Genomic DNA, 20328 nt, shown 5'->3' with positions numbered 1-20328 from the left:
GCTTGTGCCTCTGCTTCTTCAAAAGTTAAGACGGTGTATTGAGATTTATCAGTTCTATGCTTCACTGTGAAGCTCAATTACTTGATTTCTTTTTTTTTGAAGTTCATAGAAAGTTCTATAATATTGCTAATTATTATTTATTTGCATTTTAATAGTATTAGTAATATATTAGCATTTATTAGTTTATTGAGTAGTTTTATCAAAACCTCATATTTTAAAGGGTCACTTCAAGATAAGCTTTTTAACAGGAATGAATCTCTGATCTTTAATTTTGTTTTTCTAAAATACAATTATATTTTGAAAAATTATGTATAGGTTCTTGCTCATCGTGGTGGCCATTGGACATTGCTTCAAAATGCTTGCCGAGAACTTTGGAACTATACCCAAGAAGTAGAAGTAATTGCCAGACATTCAAATTCTCTCCCACTTGCATTTCCAATTACCAGAGGTATTCTTATCAACACCATATGGTTTCCATTTTATTTGGCATCAGATACGATTCTTGATATGATGAACGAACTGCAAACTGGTAATTCTCTTAAGGTAAATGTGTGTACATTGTTATAGTATGTCCATTAGGGAATACTTTCTTGCACTTATACTGGCTTTGGTTTCTTCAAACTACTGCCAATAGAATTGCTTTTAGAGAAATGTATTTTTTAACTTCTAAAAGCACCTTAAAAAGACACTGAGCTAAATGATTCTCATAAGTGTCTGTATCAGTCTTGCAAGTTTTTTTTCCTTTCAGTTTTTGTTTTCACTAGGGCTCGGTGGGAAATGATTTACCGTTGTGCAAGCAATTTTGAGATCAAGAATATTATGTTGCTATCCTGACCCAAACTGAAAAGTGAAAAATTATGCAAACAGAAATGCAAAAAAAAAATTATGTTGGGTCAATTAAAATGTTTTGATATTTGACAGTTTTTGGTTACATTTTTATTGTATATTAATTTTTTCAAACAAAAAGATGTTTTGAACAAAAGAGGAACTTTGAAATGCTGGAGTAAGATCGATTGACCATTTCTAAGATTGTTGTTAAAGAATATATATTTTGAAAGATTTCATGGAAATCAACACTTTAGAAAAAATGTAGACAAGGTTCCTTGGGTGAATCTGATATCTTTTATTAGACCAACCCAAGTAGTTGGAGAATAGTTATTAAGCAAACTTTCGGGTTCAAAAACCCTTCGTCAGGCTAAGGAAGTTTCAGCAGTTGGTGTGTGCTCTTCCTGGATGGAATGAAAAGTAAAGAAGCCAGGGGCTGGGCTGGGGAGTCAGTTGTCAGGCAGATTATAATGTATCAAAAATCCAATATCTATATTTAGTCCATGATTTTTAGTATCCAGGAGGTTGATGAAATGGAGTTCATAGGCTCGTCTCTGGGAAGTGTTGTGTAAGTTTCCCTTGAGCATCAGGACTGAGAGATTGGAGAGAGAGTGGTTTTCTTGTGAGAAATGTGCCCCCACAGGTAATTGGATGTTTCTGTCTTTGATAGATTTCTGGTGTGTGTTCATTCTGGTGCGCAGTTGTTGTTTGGTCTCTCCTACATATTTTCCATCAGGGCATTTGGTGCATTGGATGAGGTATATCACATTTCTGGAGGTGCAGCTGTAAGATCCTGGGATGCTGATGGTCCTGTTGTGGGGTGTAGTAATAGTGGGGGTGGTGGAGATGTGTTGGCAGGTTTTGCATTTCTTGTCATGGCATGGTCTGGATCCTTTTGGTGTGTTCTGGGCTTGAGGAAGTTTGCTTCTGGTGATGAGGTTAGCGAGGTTCGGTGCTCGTTTGAAGGCTAGGATGGGTGGCTCTGGGAAGATCTTTTTGAGAATAGGGTCTCTTTCTAGTATGGGTTGCAATTGTTTGAGGATTTTTTGTACAGGTTCACGGGAGGGGTGATACGTCATAACCAGCGGTGTGCGATTTGTGTGTGTGTGTGTGGGGGGGGGGGTTCTGTACTGCAGCAGTTCTTCACGTGGTGTCTGGGTGGCTCTTTCAAACATGCGATCTCTCTCTCTGGAGGAGTGTCCTTTTGGGTGAAAGCCTTTTTAAGATTGGTGAGGTGGCAATCTTGGGTGTTCTCTTCACTACAAATGCGGTGGTATCTGAGGGCTTGGCTGTATATCACAGCTTTTTTGGTGTGTTTCGGGTGATTGCTGGTTCTGTGCAGATATGTATGTTGGTCTGTGGGTTTCTTGTATAACATGGTCTGTATTTTATCATTTTGGATACTGATCATCATGTCTGAAAAGGAGATGCTGGTGCTGGAGTATTCTAGAGAAAGTTGGATGGAGGGATGGTGATTGTTGAATTTCTGATGGAACTCAATCACAGATTGTAGGTTTTCAGTCCAAATCATGAAGATGTCATCGATATATCTTAAGTATAGCAAGACCACAGACCAACATACATATCTGCACAGAACTAGCAATCACCCTAAACACCAAAAAAGCTGTGACATACAGCCAAACCCTCAGATACCACCGCATTTGTACTGAAGAGAACACCCGGGATTGCCACCTTACCAATCTTAAAAAGGCTTTCACCTAACAGGGACACTCCTCCAGAAAGACAGATCGCATGTTTGAAAGAGCCACCCGGACACCATGTGAAGAACTGCTGCAGTACAGAAATCCCCCCCCACAAATCGCACACCGCTGGTTATGACATATCACCCCTCCCTTGAACCTGTACAAAAAATCCTCAAACAATTGCAACCCATACTAGAAAGAGACCCTATTCTCAAAAAGATCTTCCCAGAGCCACCCATCCTAGCCTTCAAACGAGCACCGAACCTCGCTAACCTCATCACCAGAAGCAAACTTCCTCAAGCCCAGAACACACCAAAAGGATCCAGACCATGCCATGACAAGAAATGCAAAACCTGCCAACACATCTCCACCACCCCCACTATTACTACACCCCACAACAGGACCATCAGCATCCCAGGATCTTACAGCTGCACCTCCAGAAATGTAATATACCTCATCCAATGCACCAAATGCCCTGATGGAAAATATGTAGGAGAGACCAAACAACAACTGCACACCAGAATGAACGCACACCAGAAATCTATCAAAGACAGAAACATCCAATTACCTGTGGGGGCACATTTCTCACAAGAAAACCACTCTCTCTCCAATCTCTCAGTCCTGATGCTCAAGGGAAACTTACACAACACTTCCCAGAGACGAGCCTATGAACTCCATTTCATCAACCTCCTGGATACTAAAAATCATGGACTAAATATAGATATTGGATTTTTGATACATTATAATCTGCCTGACAACTGACTCCCCAGCCCAGCCCCTGGCTTCTTTACTTTTCATTCCATCCAGGAAGAGCACACACCAACTGCTGAAACTTCCTTAGCCTGACGAAGGGTTTTTGAACCCGAAAGCTTGCTTAATAACTATTCTCCAACTACTTGGGTTGGTCTAATAAAAGATATCAAATTCACCCAAGGAACCTTGTCTTCCTATGTCCTTAGACCAACACAGCTACAACCTACACCCCTAAAAAAAATGTATACACTTTCTGGCAAATCAGCATTAAATTAACAAAGCAGATTCATAATAATATTCCTAAAGAGTTCAAGTGCCTGCTACAGATTATTTGTCTGGAGTGTCTTACAAAGTATTGTTTAAAAAGTACTATGTCCAATGACCAAGGGAGGAAAAGTCTACATGCCCCTCAACCCTCACCCCCTAACAAAAAAAAATGGACAGAATGGAAAGTATGCATGCTTTAAAATGGGCAACTATTCACTGGACTAGTTAATTTAATCAGCTTTCAGTCATTTGTTATGATTGTTTTATAGAGTGTATTATGTTTTCAATTTATAGATTGTTGAGCCTGAAGGAGATTTCTGTGTTCCAAGTTGTGTAGGAGGCATTGCTGATGAAGAAGGTGGCTCTGATTTTACTCTTCACTCTCCACTTGATGATGTGAATGTGATTGACTTGAAATGGATATGTCACCTGATACTTAAAACTATAGAACTATTATACAAAATGAAGAAATGGGAAGCCCTGGTACATATAGCCATGCAGTTTAATATTATTACACAGTAAGTAACAGTTAGGGGCTTATGAAAAGAAGAAAGCTAGATCCTGCATTTAAATTATTTGTAATTTGACTTCTAACAATACTTGTTGTTTTTTAGTGAGAGATATACAGAACAAGTTACTCCACTGCTGGTATATGCACAAAGACAGCTCTTGGAAAGAATACAGCAGTTCAGGGATCCAAATAGCCCTGAACCTTATTTTATAAAAAATTGGACTGATAATTTGGACAAGGTAAACGGTTTATGTTTTTAGGTGCTGACTCTCACTGTGTGTGTCTACACATAAATTTAAACAGGCTTAAATTTAATGCGCGTTAAACTAATGCAAATTAAGTGGGTTTTGGCAGATGTCTACATGTGGTGGGGCTTGGGACTAACTTTAATTCCAGGTTGCTTGAGCCTTGCCATGTGCCCCTGCGGCCACCAGGGGGAGCTCCAGCCTCCAGACAGTGACTGCCAGCACCTGGCAGCCATGCTGAAGCCAGAGCCAGGTGCCAGCATTTAGCAGCCATCTTGGAAACATACCCCTGCCCTCTGATCCCTGACCAGCCCCTTCCCTGCTCAGAATCTGCGTACCCAGCATGGGGGCAGCATTCGCCAGCTCCCTCCTTGCCCACCCTGCCTCCCTGCACCCACCCCCCGCCCTGCCCCTGCCAGCGACACCCAGTACACCGCTGTTTCAGCCGAGCCCCTGCCAGCAATGACCAGCATGCCATGCTCCTGCTGGCCATGGTGCTGGCCCTGCTGGTCCCAACAAGCACCCTCCCCTCTTCCAACCACCCTTGCCCAGGCCCTAGGAGAGCTGTGCATCTACCAGCAGGGGCCAGGGCACTGGCTGCAGGAGTCCCTGAATGACCCCCTTCCCTGCACTTCCTGCTCCAGACAGCCTGCCCCACTGCCCACCCTCCCACCCCCTGTCCACTCCCAGCATCACTGTCAGGACATGCACATGGTTGAAACAGAAAAACTTTATTACCCTCACACTCCCCCATTCCTTCTCCTTCAACAAACAGTGCCCCTCCACCACCCTCCCAACCCACCAATAATAAAAAACCTGCCTACAAGTGGCAAACTAGCCCTGGGTGGGGAGAGGCACCAAGCCAGGAGCCATGTGGCTAGGCTCTAGCTGGCCCCCTAGTGCCTGGGCAGACCCAGGACTCAATTCCCTGCCTTAATGAGAGTCATGTGTCTACACATGCATTAATCTGCATTAAGTAATCCCACTTAAATTTGATACTTGGTTTGGGCAGATATCAAATTTAGGCTCACATAGTCTAAAATTGCCATTTTAAGGCACATTAAGGGTATTCATGTGTGGATACGCGCCCCTAATATGGCTTAAATTGGGCTAATCCATTTTAAATGGCCATGTGTAAACACGCCCAATGTGAATTAAATCTAAAAAAAGTGCTTCATTCACTGTGTTTTAGTAGATTAGAAATATTTTTTTACTAATGTTCTTTTACAACAAACAGTAATTTTCAATGTGAAAGTTATGGAAAAAAATGAAAATTATAACGCGATGTTATAGTACAGTACTTGTGAACAAGGAGGTCCTGTCCTGAGTTATTAAAAAATACCATAATTTAGATGCTTATTACTATCCTTTTAAACTGACAGTATGTATTGGTATTGTACCTTTGTTTGATTAATTAAACCTTGCCCATAAAGGGTATGTACAGACATTCATGGAGGTTAGATGGAATGAATGGCCACCTGATCTAGGGTAAGTTGGGATGTGGGGGGCTAGTGGTGGGGCTTGTGGCAAATTGGGGGTGAAAGCAGTGTGCTGGGGGGTGGGCAAACAGGATCCACAGGAGGTTTGGTGGAGTCTTGGAGGATTTGGTGGGATTAGCGGGGCAAGTGGGGTCTGTGGGAGGGCTTGGGGGGGATCGGGGGATAAGCAGTGTCTGTGGAGGGGGTTGTGGGGATCAGGAGGCATGGACCCCAGCTAGGTTGCTGGGTTCCATGAGGCTTTGACAGGATCAGGGGGGCTAACAAAGTCTATGGGCAGGCTTGGGGGGGTTGGCAGGAATAGAGAGGCTCTCCCCACCAGCCCTCCCCCTCCCCCCCCAATGTTGCCAAACTGCTCCTGGTCTCACAAACCACTCAAACCGGTTTTACTGACAATCCTGGGAGCCTGATTGAAGTAAGTTGGGGTGGGGGGAGGCGCAGACAGATCTGGGGGAGGGGGCTGGTGGTTGTCCGGATGGGGGGGTTCTTTCTCCTTCCCTGGACCAGGGCCTATTTTTAGCCCCCTGAATCCCCCCACCCCCAGATGAACAGCCTCGCTTCACCTGGCAAACCATCCCCTCTGCTCCTGCCTGTTGTTTGTCTCAACCTGACTTATTTCCTTCCTTGGCTCCCAGCACTGGTGAATGCCAGGAAGGCTGGCACTGGGAATGGCTTATGGGATGAGGGTTTTGGTGGGCTCAGGGGGAGGGACTATCTGGACTGTGGGGGGTGTCTGTCTGGGAGTGAGGTGAGGGGCCAGGGGCTAAAAATAGCCCAATGCTGGTGGGGGTAGGAAAAGTGTAGCCCCGGCTTTCCAAGTCCTGGATCTGCGCTGGGAACTGTACAGAAATTCAATTAAATCAGTCTCTCTGGACCTGACCTAAGTTTGACTACCTCCGAGGTATGGTTAACTAAGATTGGGTTGGTCAATTTTAGACCAATCAAACCTTTCAGTATAGTTTGCACTTAGATTGGCCTAACTAGGAATCTAACTGTAAAGTCTGCACCTAGGCTAAGTTATATCGACTAACCATTTTTAACACAAACTAACTTCCCTCCTAACCTCCTCGAATGTCTGCGTGTACCCTGGTTGCTTCATTGCCATATAACTGAGTACCTAGCCTCTAAAAACTTCAAACGGGAAATCTTGAATACTTAAATCACCAATAAAAGAACTGAGAAATCTGCTCATAGATAAGACCTCATACATACAGGTGGTCAGATTTCTTCCACTCAAAGCTATGATTCTGTTTATTTGGCAAATACAGAAGTTGCCAGTGTAGGTGGTTGCAAAAAACCTCACAGGGTAGCAAAAAATTAACCCTTCCCCCCCACCCGCAAACTAAACACTTTTTTAAAACTAAACTTAGTGTGTTAAAATCAGATATACAGTAATTTGTAAATATGTTTCAGAAAAAGAAGTATAAAAGTAATGGTGCTTTTGAAATATCAAAGAATATCTAGCATAACAAAGACTAATTTTAAAATAACGCTTGTTATCGCATTTGTTCAATGAAGCCTCAACCAAGTTAGAGACTCATCGTGCTAGGTTCTTTACCAATGCATATTGGTTCATGTCTTCAGGATGTGTAAGCTGATATATTTAATAAACCTTCTCTGTTTTACACCAGCTGGGGGTCTGGCCCACTTGAAATAATGGACTTTTTATGGTCAAGTTCAGTTGTGAACAGTGAAGCTGTTCTTAGAAACAATAAGTTCAATGGTTTATGAAAGAGATTGAATGCTGTGATATCAAAATGTATATAGCATGCCAATGTAGAGCTCTTCATGAGAAATGAGATGTAGATTTAACTAAGTAAAAAATCTTGGGCCTACATTTTCAAACTTGGATGCCTAACATTAGGGCCACTATTCCACATTTAGATAGTTCTTTAAGATCAGGTACAGACATTACACTTTTACTGGTATACGTGATCAGAAATCTATTTATAGCTGTAACACAACAGAAGTTCAGCACACATAGAATGGTTTAGAAATGGCAGAACCCAATTTGAGATTTGCCCTTCCCCCCCACCAAAGGGCGAATGTGTGGGGTTTTTTGCTACTGATCTAAACTGTGCTGCTTACAGAAAACCGCATAACTTAGATTGATTCCACCTCAGGCTTTCTTGAATGTCTGTACCTAGCCTAAGCAATCTGAGAGTACCTTCTTTTGACTTTAATAATAGTTGTAGGTGCTCTATACCTTTGAAAATCAGGCCTTCTTTATTTAGTCATCTAATTATACGTTAGCTAGCAAAGTTTAAAAATTTTGTATTTATATGTATTATTGAGTGATTATTTGATAAACCTTCTTTTTCAGATAAATTGCAGAAACTACATTGCGAAACAGTCACATGTTATCACTTCAGTTAATAAAGTGGCATTGCCTGAAGACCATTCAGATCCTGAGGTGAAAATTATTTATGCAGGTTAGATATAGATTCCATCACGATTGAATCCTTCCTTTCTCTAAACTCTTACTTTGCTTCTTATTAATTTTTTACTTGGCCTTGATGGGCTAGATTCTAGTCCACCTATTAGGTGTGTAAATGGACTTAGACACCCAAGTGTGATTCTATTTCACCCTATGCAAGTCCCTGAAAAACCAGTTAATGAAAAAGGTGGGTGGGTTCCCTACCTCTTCAGTGCTTTTTTCTGACTCAGTTTAAGGCTAAGAAGGTGATATGTTCCACATTGGTTGTGATGTTATTAAGAGTCTTTTCGGTCTATTTAAAGTGGACCAGGATAGGAAAGAAAAGCAGTTGTTATCTGCATATTTGGTAGCATGACAGTATGTGTTGTGAGTATGATGGTGTTGGTTCAGTTTCCTGCAGAAAAGTTTGCGTAGAACAAAAACCTCTCCAAGAGTTGAGACTAAGAAGCACTCTTGTTGGCAGTCACAACAGAAAAAAAACCCAAAGTGAAAATAACCTCTCTTACCCATGGATCAGAATTAAGGCAGTTTGGTGAAATAGGTAGCGGAGGCTTGTAATTTTTGGCAGTTGATTGTGAAAGAAAAAGACAACAGATTTTTTTTCACTTGACATACGTGGTAGGGTGTATGTGAAATTCAGCCAGTTGGGTAAAATCACTAACAGAAGATAATGTTAAGTATACAGTAAAGAATGTCTGTCTGCTCTCAGATCTGTAGCTCAATTCTAAGAAATTACTGAGCCATCTTGGTTGAGAGCATTATTTCCCCAAATATTTAGCTGGAGGTGTATTTCCAGAATGGTATATTTAATCTCAGATGGTCATATTTTACCAAAGTTATAAGCAACTGAAAACAAAGTCTTATAATGGCAAATGTAAGGGAATCTTAACTTAGTGCCACCTGTAAGTTAAAAAAAATGTTTAAGTTTAGAAGCACTGCTTCTAAGTGCTTAAAAGTAAAGTTGCTTTAGATCTGTGTTCATAAGCTAACAAAATTATCATATTACATTATATTCTTAGATATAAACTAAAGCATGTTGTAAAATTGTTCATAACTATTACTTACTTTTTAGGTGACAGTCAAGCAAAAGCCCTTGTTTGTGTTCCTCTTGATGTCAAAGACACCTTGAAATGTTTTAGAGAAACCCTAGAAAAATCTAAATACCACAGCAGAGCACTTAGACACAGCAGAAAATTGCTCTCGTTATTTCTTGTGCACACACAAGGTAAGGTAAATTCTTACATTGCCTTTCTTTGCAACAGCTGAATGTTTATGACTCCAGGTGACCTCTGTAATAAGTAACTTCTTGTATTACCTATTGATAGTATTAAATAGTGAGAAGAATCCATTTTAAAATCCAGTTACAATTGCTGGTGAGCTTAAGATAATAGTCATTTAAGTTATTTAAGAAAAATTCTAAATAATTGCAAAGCCAAAATTTAACTTAGCTTTTTTTCCCCTTCTGTATCTTATCAGTTCTATTCTCATAGATATGTGTTGCTTCTTATTGACCTAAGCACTCTGGCTGCAAAGCTGGGTCATTCATGTTCAGAGGAGTGTAACAGGACCGGGCTCCTGGGGTGATAGTGCTACCCCTTGGTTGGCCACCTGGCTACTGGTTTGTTCTGGCTCCCTGGGAACTCTCCCCTTTTCTTCCCGCCTGCCATGCCTTGATGTAATTGGTTGATGGGTAATAGAGAAGCTGCCCTTGGGTTCCAGATTAAGCCTCCATTTGTCTTTCAGGCAAGCAGGTCTCTCCCAGAGCCTGCTGGTCCCAATTCTGTCTCTCAAGTGTTAAGTAAACCCTCTTGGCCCATCTGTGCCCAAGGGCACCTGCAGCCTTAAGACTATGTGTGGTCTTCAACTTCTCCTACAGCTAGATCCATGCCTTACTCGTCTTAGCTATTAATCATTTCAGTGGGCACTTGGCCCCAGCCCAATATCAGGCCTCCTAAGGCCTCAGTGCCCTTGTTGGGGCCTCAGCCTTCTTGGCCTCCTCCCCTTTCCTCTGGCTGGGCCCTTTAGCTTAGACCCATGGTATTGGATCTGGCTTTTGAGCTCTAGCCTTTGCCTTGCCCTCTTGGGCTGTGGGGCCCTGACCCTAGTCTCTGCCCCTCTTGGGCTGTGTGCCTCTGGCCTTCTTGGCCTCAGGTCACCTCTCCTGTTTCTCTCACCTAGGCTTTGGCCTTCTTGGCCTCTGCCTGCCTGTCTTGAGCCTGTCAAAACACCCTTCTACCCCTTGGGCATCCTGCAGTTTGGGCCCCTGCCCCTGGCAGGCTCAAGCTCTCTTGTGCCCTCTGGCACTATTTGATCTTCTCTTTCCCAATAGTCACAAGGGTACACCAATAAAGCTCAAATGAAAACATAAGCACACTGACTGTAACAAACTCTTAATCCACTGGATGTATAACAAAATCCTATTCATCCTGGATCCTAGTCCCCTGCAAGCTCTCAGTTCTTTCCTTGCAGTTCCCAGGTAAAGCAGGATCTCTGTTAGTCACCCTGCTACAGCCATCTCGCTGCAGAGTTCTTCACCCTGAAGTCTACAGGGCCAGACTGACTGGCTGGTCTCAGGTACTGGCTTTGTGTGCCTCCTAAGCCCTGCCCCTTCTGATCAGGTGACTCTGCAGCCACACACAGGGGTTTCTATTCTGGGTCTAATGACCACCCTGCCTCCCCTTGCTGCTGCTTAGCTGAGCTGTTTGCAGCTCTTGACCCCTGAGCAGCCCAGATGTCTGCCTCCAATGTATCTTAATGTTGGAAGCTGGCTAGAAATTTGTCTGTTTACTATCAGTGAGCCTGCTTTCTGGCTCCCTGTTACAAAGAAATACTGTCTGTGTCTACACCAGCGGTGGACTGTGCAGTCATTTAGTACTTGCATAACCCAGTACTAAATGACTGCGCAGTAACTCTTGTTGTTGCGCAGAAGCATCCCTGCATGTGTTTTTTTTTCCAACACTACTGCGCAGTAGCATCTCATCACAGTTAGGGCCCCCCATTGCTACTGTGCAGTAACTTCTCATGTAGACACAGCCATTGAATATATAAGCAAGTATTTCTGTGATAGAGTCCTGTTCATTTATGGAGACTATGCCCAAAGTCCACAGTAGAAACAAACAACCTCAAACATTTTTATTACTTAGAAATCTAACAAATTTCTAGCATATACTGTACTGCAAAAAAAGCTCTGCCTCTCAGCTTTAACTCAGAGCCATACATACAACTACTTCTCTTGTTTTTTGCTGACTTCATGCTCAACTCGTATACAGACATATGCACCCAGCTACAACCAGTTTCCTTAGCCCTGCATTTTGCAGTCAGTCTCAGGGAAGTCTTTAATTTAATGAATCCTTATATTTCTTTCAGTACTGGTTTTAAGCCATTGTAGAAAGACACAAAAAGAACAAATAGGAAGGAAACAAATTTCCATTTCAAGACATTTCCAAGGGATTACAAACAATAATAAGAGGAAACAGTTCTTTAAAAATGTGGAAAAAATACAGTGGAAGTGTCCGAGGATTGTGAAAAAAACCCAAAGGGAGTTGAGTGCAGAAATCACATTTAACAACACCCTAGTTTCCATCCTAATGTACACTTAAATGGAAATTTTTTTTTTCTTTCTCTCTTCCATGAGTAACTAAGGTATGCACATGTTCCTGCAGTATCTGTTAAAGTAAGGATGCTTACATCTTAAAACTGGCATCCTTAAAAGGATGCCTCATCTTAAAACTGATAACAAGAGCATGCGCAATATATCATTTTCTTTGATTACTTGTCCATATATATTCCATGTTTGGTGTATGTACACTCTGTGCTCTTGAGTTCAGATTCTTTTGGCCAGCAGTATTCATTGGGAGCCATGTCTGTGTCCTAGGTGTCCTTCTGAAAGAACAGGGCCCTGAGATAGAGGAGCTGCAGGCTGATACATAGGTCATACTTACACTTGTTTCTTCTTCTTCAGCTTGATGATTATAAAATGTTTGAAAACTGCTGTTCTGATCAGCAGACATTCTCAAAATCTTAGTGGAAATGGTCCAGGAGAGATCCCAGAATTTTTGAGACATTTTGCATATATCTCTGCCTGGATAGTTAACTACAGTAACAGATATATATTAGAGCTAGCTAAGCCCTTCTGACTGAAAATGGTGCCTCCATTGAAATGGGAAAATTGGTAATAGTGAGTCCTCTCCTTGGGATATAAGCAATTCCCTGTGCGTCCTATTTCAGGGTGACTAATACTGACTGCTTTCCATGCAAGAACCAAGCAACAGGCGTTGGCTTAGAAATGGCATTTTAAAGGCCTGTTTTTGGGGAATTGGCTTATAGGTATAGATATATGCATTATAAGAGTTCAAGATGGTTAGCAGGGGTTAAATGGATTTCTGAAGAGCTTGGGACATGCACACACTACTTCTCATCGCCCTGAAAGAAGACAGGCTGTCTAGCACAACAAGGCCAATGAATGGGGACACAGCCTGAGAATGAAGGGGGCATGTCATAACACAAGATCACAGCCTTCAAGGCAGACAAGTTGTCTAACACAACAAGGACACAGCCTAGGAACCAAAGAAATATGTACCATACTGTCCCATAACACAAGATAAGTGACACCAGCAGCAAAGCCTCAGAGAGCAGGGGGGCCTAAATCCTGGTTTTGGGGAACAGACCAAATTAGGAGAAGGACCAGAAGGATACGTGGACATGTGACCACAAAGAGACAACAAACCAGAGATAGCCACGGATGAAGAGTTATCAGGAGTCATCAAGGCAGCAGGAGAATACAAAAACAGAGACTTGAGATTAACAAAGAGTCCCACCCATCCCTCCTTCTCTTCTTCCTGGTCCCTCCCTTTGTCGCATCCCTCCCTGTCCCTCCTTCTCTTCCTTGGGAAGGGTCCCTGTCCCCATCTCCATTCCCTGGGAAGGGTCCCCGAGGCCACCATGGAGCAAGGGCATACCAGCAGCCTGTCTCATGCACCCCACTGGAGGGTGGCTATGGGCCTAAGCATCTCACCTTCAGATTGCTGACACCTAAGAGAAAGAGCCTCAGGGTGGAGCCTGCATCCTGACCAGATGTACTTTGATGACAGCACTAGGATTGGTAGATATAGAATTGTTTGATTGTTTGTATTGTTGCTTTTCTGTTATTACTCTGTATCAATAAATTCACCTATTATGAACTGGAAGGTGTTGTGGTCAGTCTGAGGGTTGTGCCTGCCCAAAACAAAGTTATAGGTGCTGGGTCCAAATCCAGTGTCAATACAGAGACCACCAAAATTTGTCTCCGCCAGCTTAAGAAACTATGGATTTATTTGGCTGCAAAAACTATTCTTCAGCCACTTTGCAGATGAGATTTATCAGTGACCAGACTTAACAACAGATATGATTATATGGATTGGGACACTGTCGAAATTCATGGACACAATTCCACATGACAACAGAAAGTAATTTAAGTCTTATGTTTCTCTGAGTCAGCCATTTCCATAGCCATGAAGAAGTCCTTTTGATTTAAATGAATGCAGACAATAATTGCAGGTCAGCTGTTTGAGGAATGGGATTTGTTTACTGCTAAAACCAATTAAACTGATCAGGAACATTTCAATAATTTTTTTCCATCGCAAATACTGATTTTTGTGTAATAGAATTTCTGAACAGTTTCTCGTCAAACTAGAAAGTGACAGACACTCCACAAACACTTCTGTGGAATATAAGATAACATCTATAGCTTATATTGGTGAAGAAATTGAGGGTTTGTTGGGGTCACCACACCCTAAATGTCTTCATTTGAAACATAGTGGCACGGAGAAAGAGCTATAGCTCCCAAACAACACTGCTAGCCAAAGGAATCTGCATTTGTGCATGCATGCACCAAATGTGAATGCATATGACAGCATGTCTTGAAGAATGGCAGCTTTTCAACATTACGTAACCATTTTTCTCTTCCTGGGACTATAGAACATCAACTTTGGAATGAGGCCAACTCCCATCACTATGTACATTACAATGAGATGACAATTTCACATCTGCGGTAGACCTCTGGATTAGCGTTGTGTTCATTTGCTAACTTCTTGTTTCAGGAAAATTTTCTCTTTGAACGGAATATGTGGCAAATCCTAATACTATTAAAACTTACTTGGTGTGCATGTAGACTAAATCCAGCATAACAGCAGTCCTCAGTTTATTTAGAGCTAATTAATAATATATTGCAGAAAGAGATTTTTTGGGACAATGGGGGGGTTAAAGGACATTTCCTGCTGTTGTGTTTATTCACTTCTAATTTCAGGCTGCCATTCCAACTGTTCTTTTAACCTGCTTATATAAAAACAGGAAAAAGTACATATCATGCTTTGGAAACATTGTTTGATTGGCTGATGCGGTGCAAAAACATTTGTGTGTGGCAAACTATATTCGGTATATAAATTTCTTTTTTGACCTAGATCCCCTTGGCAGACTACCCAGTCAGAGCTTTTCAAATAGAAAAGTGCGATTTGGTGAGGGAGCTGAACTAACATTTCTACCAACCCCACCTGACCTTTCTCAAGAAATGTTTAATTTTCCCAGCATGCTTGAAAGCAGGCCGTTACCACAGTCACAACTCCCAATAGTTATCTCCTCATATGAAAAGACAGTCGGTAAGACATTTATATAATTTTTTATTATAGCTAATACAAACAGCCTCCACCAGTCTTCAGAGCTGTAGACCAGAGAGCTGTGTCCATATCTTTTTTCATACCTTTTTATTCTCTTTCCCATGTCAGATGGTCTTCTCAGAGGGTGTTCTTCATCTACATCTCTGTGTCTTCCTCTCATTCCCCCTAAAGAAAATAATTTCCTAAGTATTGTCCAAAACAAATTTACTGATTTATACCCATTGAGAATTCAGCCCATGCTTTTTCCACACTGATATCCTTTTAATTTTTTGTTAGTCTTTCCCAGGAAGCCATCTGACTTAAAATTCTCAGAACCCATAGAAACTTCTGTATTCAGCCAGTAGGAACTAGATAGAAAATTGCATTTGTAGTGAAAATGCTGTATTTACCAGAATGCAAGGTGAGTTCTAATTTAAGATGAACTCCCTAATAATTAGATTCTCTACATCAAAAATTATAACTTTGTTAGTTTTCCATGTAGAGAATCTAATTATTGGAGAATCTTCCTTTATTCATCCCCACTACTACTGTAGCAGGGAAAGCAGTGGTGGTGGGTAAGGGACCCCTCCTTTTTGCTCCCCAACCATGCCATCTCCCCTGCATATCCCACCCCAGCATGGTGTCCTGTGTGCACTCCCCCTCTAAACGCACAGTATCCCCTGTACACACCCTCATCACTCCCCCTCCCCTTGTGCTCCCCTCGCTACAAGCCCTCTCCTGTGCTGAATGAGCCACTCCAGCCTGGGCCAGGCAATGACATAGCTCTGTCTTTGGTCCCAGGCTCGGGGGCCTCAGTGGGAGCTGAGTCACTGCCTGTCCCAGGCTGGTACTCAAATCTAAAACAAGGCTTTTTCCCCCCCATGTTGGGGGCAGGAGGAACTCCTCTTGTATTTGAGTAAATATGGTACTTATTTTCAAGAGAGCCCTATCTGTTTAGAAGATCTGTAATAGGTTTGTCCAAATGACATGCTCTTTTTTCATTTGGAAGTATTGGAAACAAAATAGGAACCAAAGTCACACTTTCAAAGTTAAAATCTCTCCAATCCTGATTCACTTTTAACAAAATTATTCCAATATTGTTCTGCCATATCCTCTCCGTGTGACATTCTTTCTCTTACCTTGACCATGTTTCCTGATAATTAATGGTCACCAGGTCTAATGTAAGTAAACTTCTGAAGCAAAGTTAATTGTTTAAAAGTGTAATTGTTTTAAGATTATAACAGATTTTTTTTCTAATTGTTTCTATAAAACAGAAGTCCTCCAAATAAATAATCAGCGAGACCTCAAGGTGCAGGCTCTACATGAACTTGGAAATCTTCATGTTTATGCTGGAAACAAGAAGTACTTATTCACTGGATAAATAGCAGATATGAAAATGGAGTGGCTTTGTTTTTATTTTTTGTGCTCTGTTTTTATCTGCAATTCTTTTATAAGTTCTGCTGTGTTAATTCCCACTGTTTCATTCATCTTATTTCTTTCTTATTTATATTTTTAATTCTTTTTTTAAACAGTATATATACCTCTACTATCTAATTGCAAAATCAATCATGCTTACTTTTTGTTAGGAAGCAACACTTACCACAGCCCTATTTAACCTCAGGAGTATGTATTCCTGTGGTTTGATCAAAAATGTATTTATTATGTCTTAGAAACTAGATTTCTGACTCAATTAGAATTATTTGTAGCTGATGGAACTAAGGCAAAATAACTGTTCTTATCTTCCACTGTGGAAAATGTCAGCAATATGATGGATGCCTTTTTATGTTACAGAGCTGCTTTTAAATATTGGTGTCAAGCCCTTGATGAAACACTCAACGTAGTTGATGTACTTAACAACTGGCAAAAGTTAGGTGATTTTTCAAAAAATGTTACTGGAGAGTTTACAGATGGAAGTTTTAGAGCGTTAAGCAAGAAATTTATTTCTGAGGCTGGAGTTTGGGGGTGTTTGCATGCAGCAGTTTTATCAGCTAAGATAGCTCAGTAAGTATTTTTATATTTTAACTTATATCTTTAGATGTTAAAACTACACAATAAATCCCCATCCAGGGCTCTGAGTGCCATTGACATAAATTTAAAAACATATTACGGAGGAGAATCAGACAAAGCAGTGACATTCCTTCTCTCATCCAACTGTCTCCTGATAATTAATGGTCACCAGGTCTAATATCAGTTAAAGTTCCTATCCCTCATGACACTGGTCCTCCCCAGCCCGAAATTAATCTTTTAACTGGTTCAGCCTTCCTACCTGTTCAGTCAGGTGGTTTTGTAGCATATCTAGAAGGTTCAAGATATTTTGGACCTTGGTGGGAGGCATACTCTCTAAAGGAAAGTGTCCCACTAGGGGAATGCTTTATTGGTAGCCTCCTCTCTGAAGCATCTCCTTCTGATCTTAACTGCTTCTGTACGGTATGTGGAGAAGCTGTAGACATATCATAAACAAATGACAAGCTGCAGGTTGAATAAATTTGCATCCATATTCATTTTCAATAGATATCTCAAAATTCTCTAGTTTTTCCTATGTGAACTATGACCTTATCTTTGGGGGCAGAATCAGTGGATAAAATGCTTGCTTTTCTTATTATTCATAGATCAAATAAAATTTGAACTGAAGTATGAAACACTGTAAATATTTCAGTCCAGTTACCTACATTTGCAAGGCATTAAAAGACAATGATTCTTTACTCTGCCCCTAGGGACATTTATAGACTCCCAGGTATCCCCCTCTCTTGGCTGCCCAGTGGACCACCTGCAAGAGGAAGGCTAGAACAGTGTTTGGGTAATGCCGAACCTGTAGGTGGGAAGCAGCTGGCTGGCTACATTTTGTAGGCTCGTGTGCTTTACTTGCATACTCAAATGCTACAAGCTTGCTCAGCAAGAGTGCAGCTCTGCTGAGTATGCTAAAACTCAGGACTGAAACATAAACTGCATGCATGGGCCAAGAACTGCAGTTATGGGTCTATGTAGTCGGCATTGAGGCACATAAAGTGAAATAGGATTTAGTTCTTACTTGTAACTGCCTAGACCAGCAATGTAGCTGAATCTATATAATACCCAGGATGGGATAATTGGCACTGCCAAGAGTTAGTGCCAAATGCAGCACAGATTTGCCCATTCAGTCTGGGTTGTATTGTTCACAAAAACTATGTGGTGTGCACTTTTGGGTACAAACCTGCAGTATAGGTTTAGCCTAAAAAGGTGCTTTGCAGAACTAGCAAGCCAGAGGGAAAAAGGCTATGTGGTTTAAGGTGGCTTTAAACCATCTTTGTGCCTTTCCAATCTGGCCTTCCTTTTCAGTCCCAGATATAATATAGACAGCAGTCTGTCCCAGTGGAATGTATGTAGCACTGTGTTCTAGCACCCTATCCCTAAATCAGCCTGCATACCTCATGCTAGAAGTTTTGAGGGAGCCTTACAGCTGCCTTTCTGTGTGTATACTGGGGGATCTCTCCACAGCTTCTACATCCCCTTTATACTGCTCTGGCCCTTTTACTCAGAATAATGGGGTAGAGTCATGGGGAGGGTCCCTCTGCATAAGATGCAGAAGATTAAAGCATCTTTCACATACTGTGCATAGAATAGTGAACTACTGCTGTGTTTTTAATCTTTTGTGAAGTACATAGCTATGTATGTAGACTATATAGCCACATACCTGTTTCTGTTTCTATTTATCTTTTTTCTGACAGCTATTATAGCACCTTTATTACCATATTACCTAAGTGCCCTCCAGTAGTGCAGTAAATGATGTGCCTAATTATTTTCAGATTTGAAGAGCTACTAGAGATACTGCTATGATAATAGTGGGAAACACTTGTTAATTAAATTAGTGGGTACATTCAGATTTCTTATTTATTTGTTGTACTTACTCAGGTACATGTTGCCATCAAATTTGAGAATGAGAACAAAATGCTGCATTTTCTCTGCTTTACTCTTTAAGGTAAAGATATGTTTTTGTTTCCAAGATGCATGGGTTGTTACATAGTATACTATTTTCAAGATTCAAAGCTCAGCAAATAGCCTACAATGTAAAAATATTCTTGTGTAAAATTATGAAGGGGGGCTTTAGGGTTGAGACTGGAAGCAGATAGTAGTTTACGTGCATTAAGTTGTATTCATTATTTGTTTTATAAATAGCATTCATGTGTTTTAGTCCTAAAAATTAACATTTCAAGAAGAGGTTGGTCTCCCAGGGAAGTAATGAAATATTGAAAAGTGAAGATAAAATACTTGCTAGTCAAATGGATTTTATCTAAAATATTTGCCAGTCAAATGGATTTTTTTCACTTGAAATGTTCTGCTCAGGAAGAACTTATGCCATCAATCTCAGCAGGGTGCCCCTTGTCACAGTCTTCGTAGATTGCCATAAATTTTTAAGTAGAAGCACAGAAAGTTTTAAAAAAATCATTGCAGAATGTTTTTTTTCTGGTGGTATAAAATACTGTCTGTCAGTGCTAAAATTTCAACTTTATTAGAAGTTTCTCTTAAAGGACACAGGAATATTCAAAATGATTCAGATTTTATTCACAAAGAAAATAGCCTTAAATTAAGCTTGCAAGCCTTTGGAGATAAAACCAGGAGAAATAGTGTCTCTATTTACTTAAGGAATGGAGATTTGAATCATCACTAACAAAAGCGATCTTTAAAGAAGAATCTCAATTATGCTGTCAACTGGACTCCACAGGGGTTTATGCTAATGCAGCCCAATGCAGCCTCAAGAACCTTGCTTACTTCAAAGCAAAAAAAAGAAAAGAAAATTTGCAGCATTATTTTAATGACCTAAAGCCCAGATTCTATAACTTTTCCGCATAGGTAGGCCCCATGCACAACCCTGTTAACTAACATCAGCAAAAGTAGAAACCAGTTCCTAACATTTAAATTAATGAGACTTTCTTGTAGTTATTAGCACCTGTGATGGAAAGCTTAACACATGATTCCATCTGTTAGAAAGCAATAACAGTAATCAGTTTATTACAGTATTATAATGTCAATCATTGTGTATGGCTGAGATGCAGCCTTTCTAGTTGGGATGGATGCTGCTTGTTGGAAGTGTGTTGCAAAGTATAATCAGTGCATTGTCACTGTAGCTGACCAGGTAAAAAGCTCATAATTACTCTCTTGGTTTGGGAGATTATTTTATAACCTTATTTTGCATCTTCTTTCTTATTCTTTACCCTAATGATTGTCCCAGTTTTATATGAACTATTTTGTGTACTTCAGTAGTGAGTAAATGGATGTGTAGATGGACATTTTCTAGCCTAATTATGGCATCATAAACACTTCAGAAGGGATTTGTCATAAACAATACTATTTTGCAGTTCAATCCATGGCAGCAAAGATGTTGACAAACAGGATGTAGGTCATCACCAAGGGTTCAGGTTCTCACCATGGAAAAGAAGCAGATTTTCTCCTTTCAAGGAGAAAAACATTGGAAACTGTGGGTTTTC

At 40.9% G+C, this 20328-nt stretch overlaps 1 protein-coding gene across 6 annotated transcripts in view; it reads left to right on the top strand.

Annotated features, from left to right (window-relative positions):
- CFAP54 (cilia and flagella associated protein 54) overlaps nt 1-20328 on the top strand; it is a 250254-nt gene that overhangs the window by 134040 nt on the left and 95886 nt on the right. For all 6 annotated transcript variants that reach the window (XM_019480938.2, XM_019480941.2, XM_019480937.2 and 3 more), the window contains 9 exons: nt 316-543; nt 3843-4066; nt 4163-4298; nt 8124-8232; nt 9310-9462; nt 14675-14869; nt 16141-16228; nt 16658-16867; nt 18755-18821. In XM_019480938.2, the coding sequence (XP_019336483.2) occupies nt 316-543; nt 3843-4066; nt 4163-4298; nt 8124-8232; nt 9310-9462; nt 14675-14869; nt 16141-16228; nt 16658-16867; nt 18755-18821 (1410 nt within the window). The remainder of the gene's footprint in view (nt 1-315; nt 544-3842; nt 4067-4162; nt 4299-8123; nt 8233-9309; nt 9463-14674; nt 14870-16140; nt 16229-16657; nt 16868-18754; nt 18822-20328) is intronic.

This window comes from Alligator mississippiensis, chromosome 4, assembly GCF_030867095.1.
Source record: "Alligator mississippiensis isolate rAllMis1 chromosome 4, rAllMis1, whole genome shotgun sequence".
NCBI classification, from domain to species: Eukaryota; Metazoa; Chordata; order Crocodylia; family Alligatoridae; genus Alligator; species Alligator mississippiensis.
This window is presented reverse-complemented; position numbering and strand designations above follow the sequence as displayed.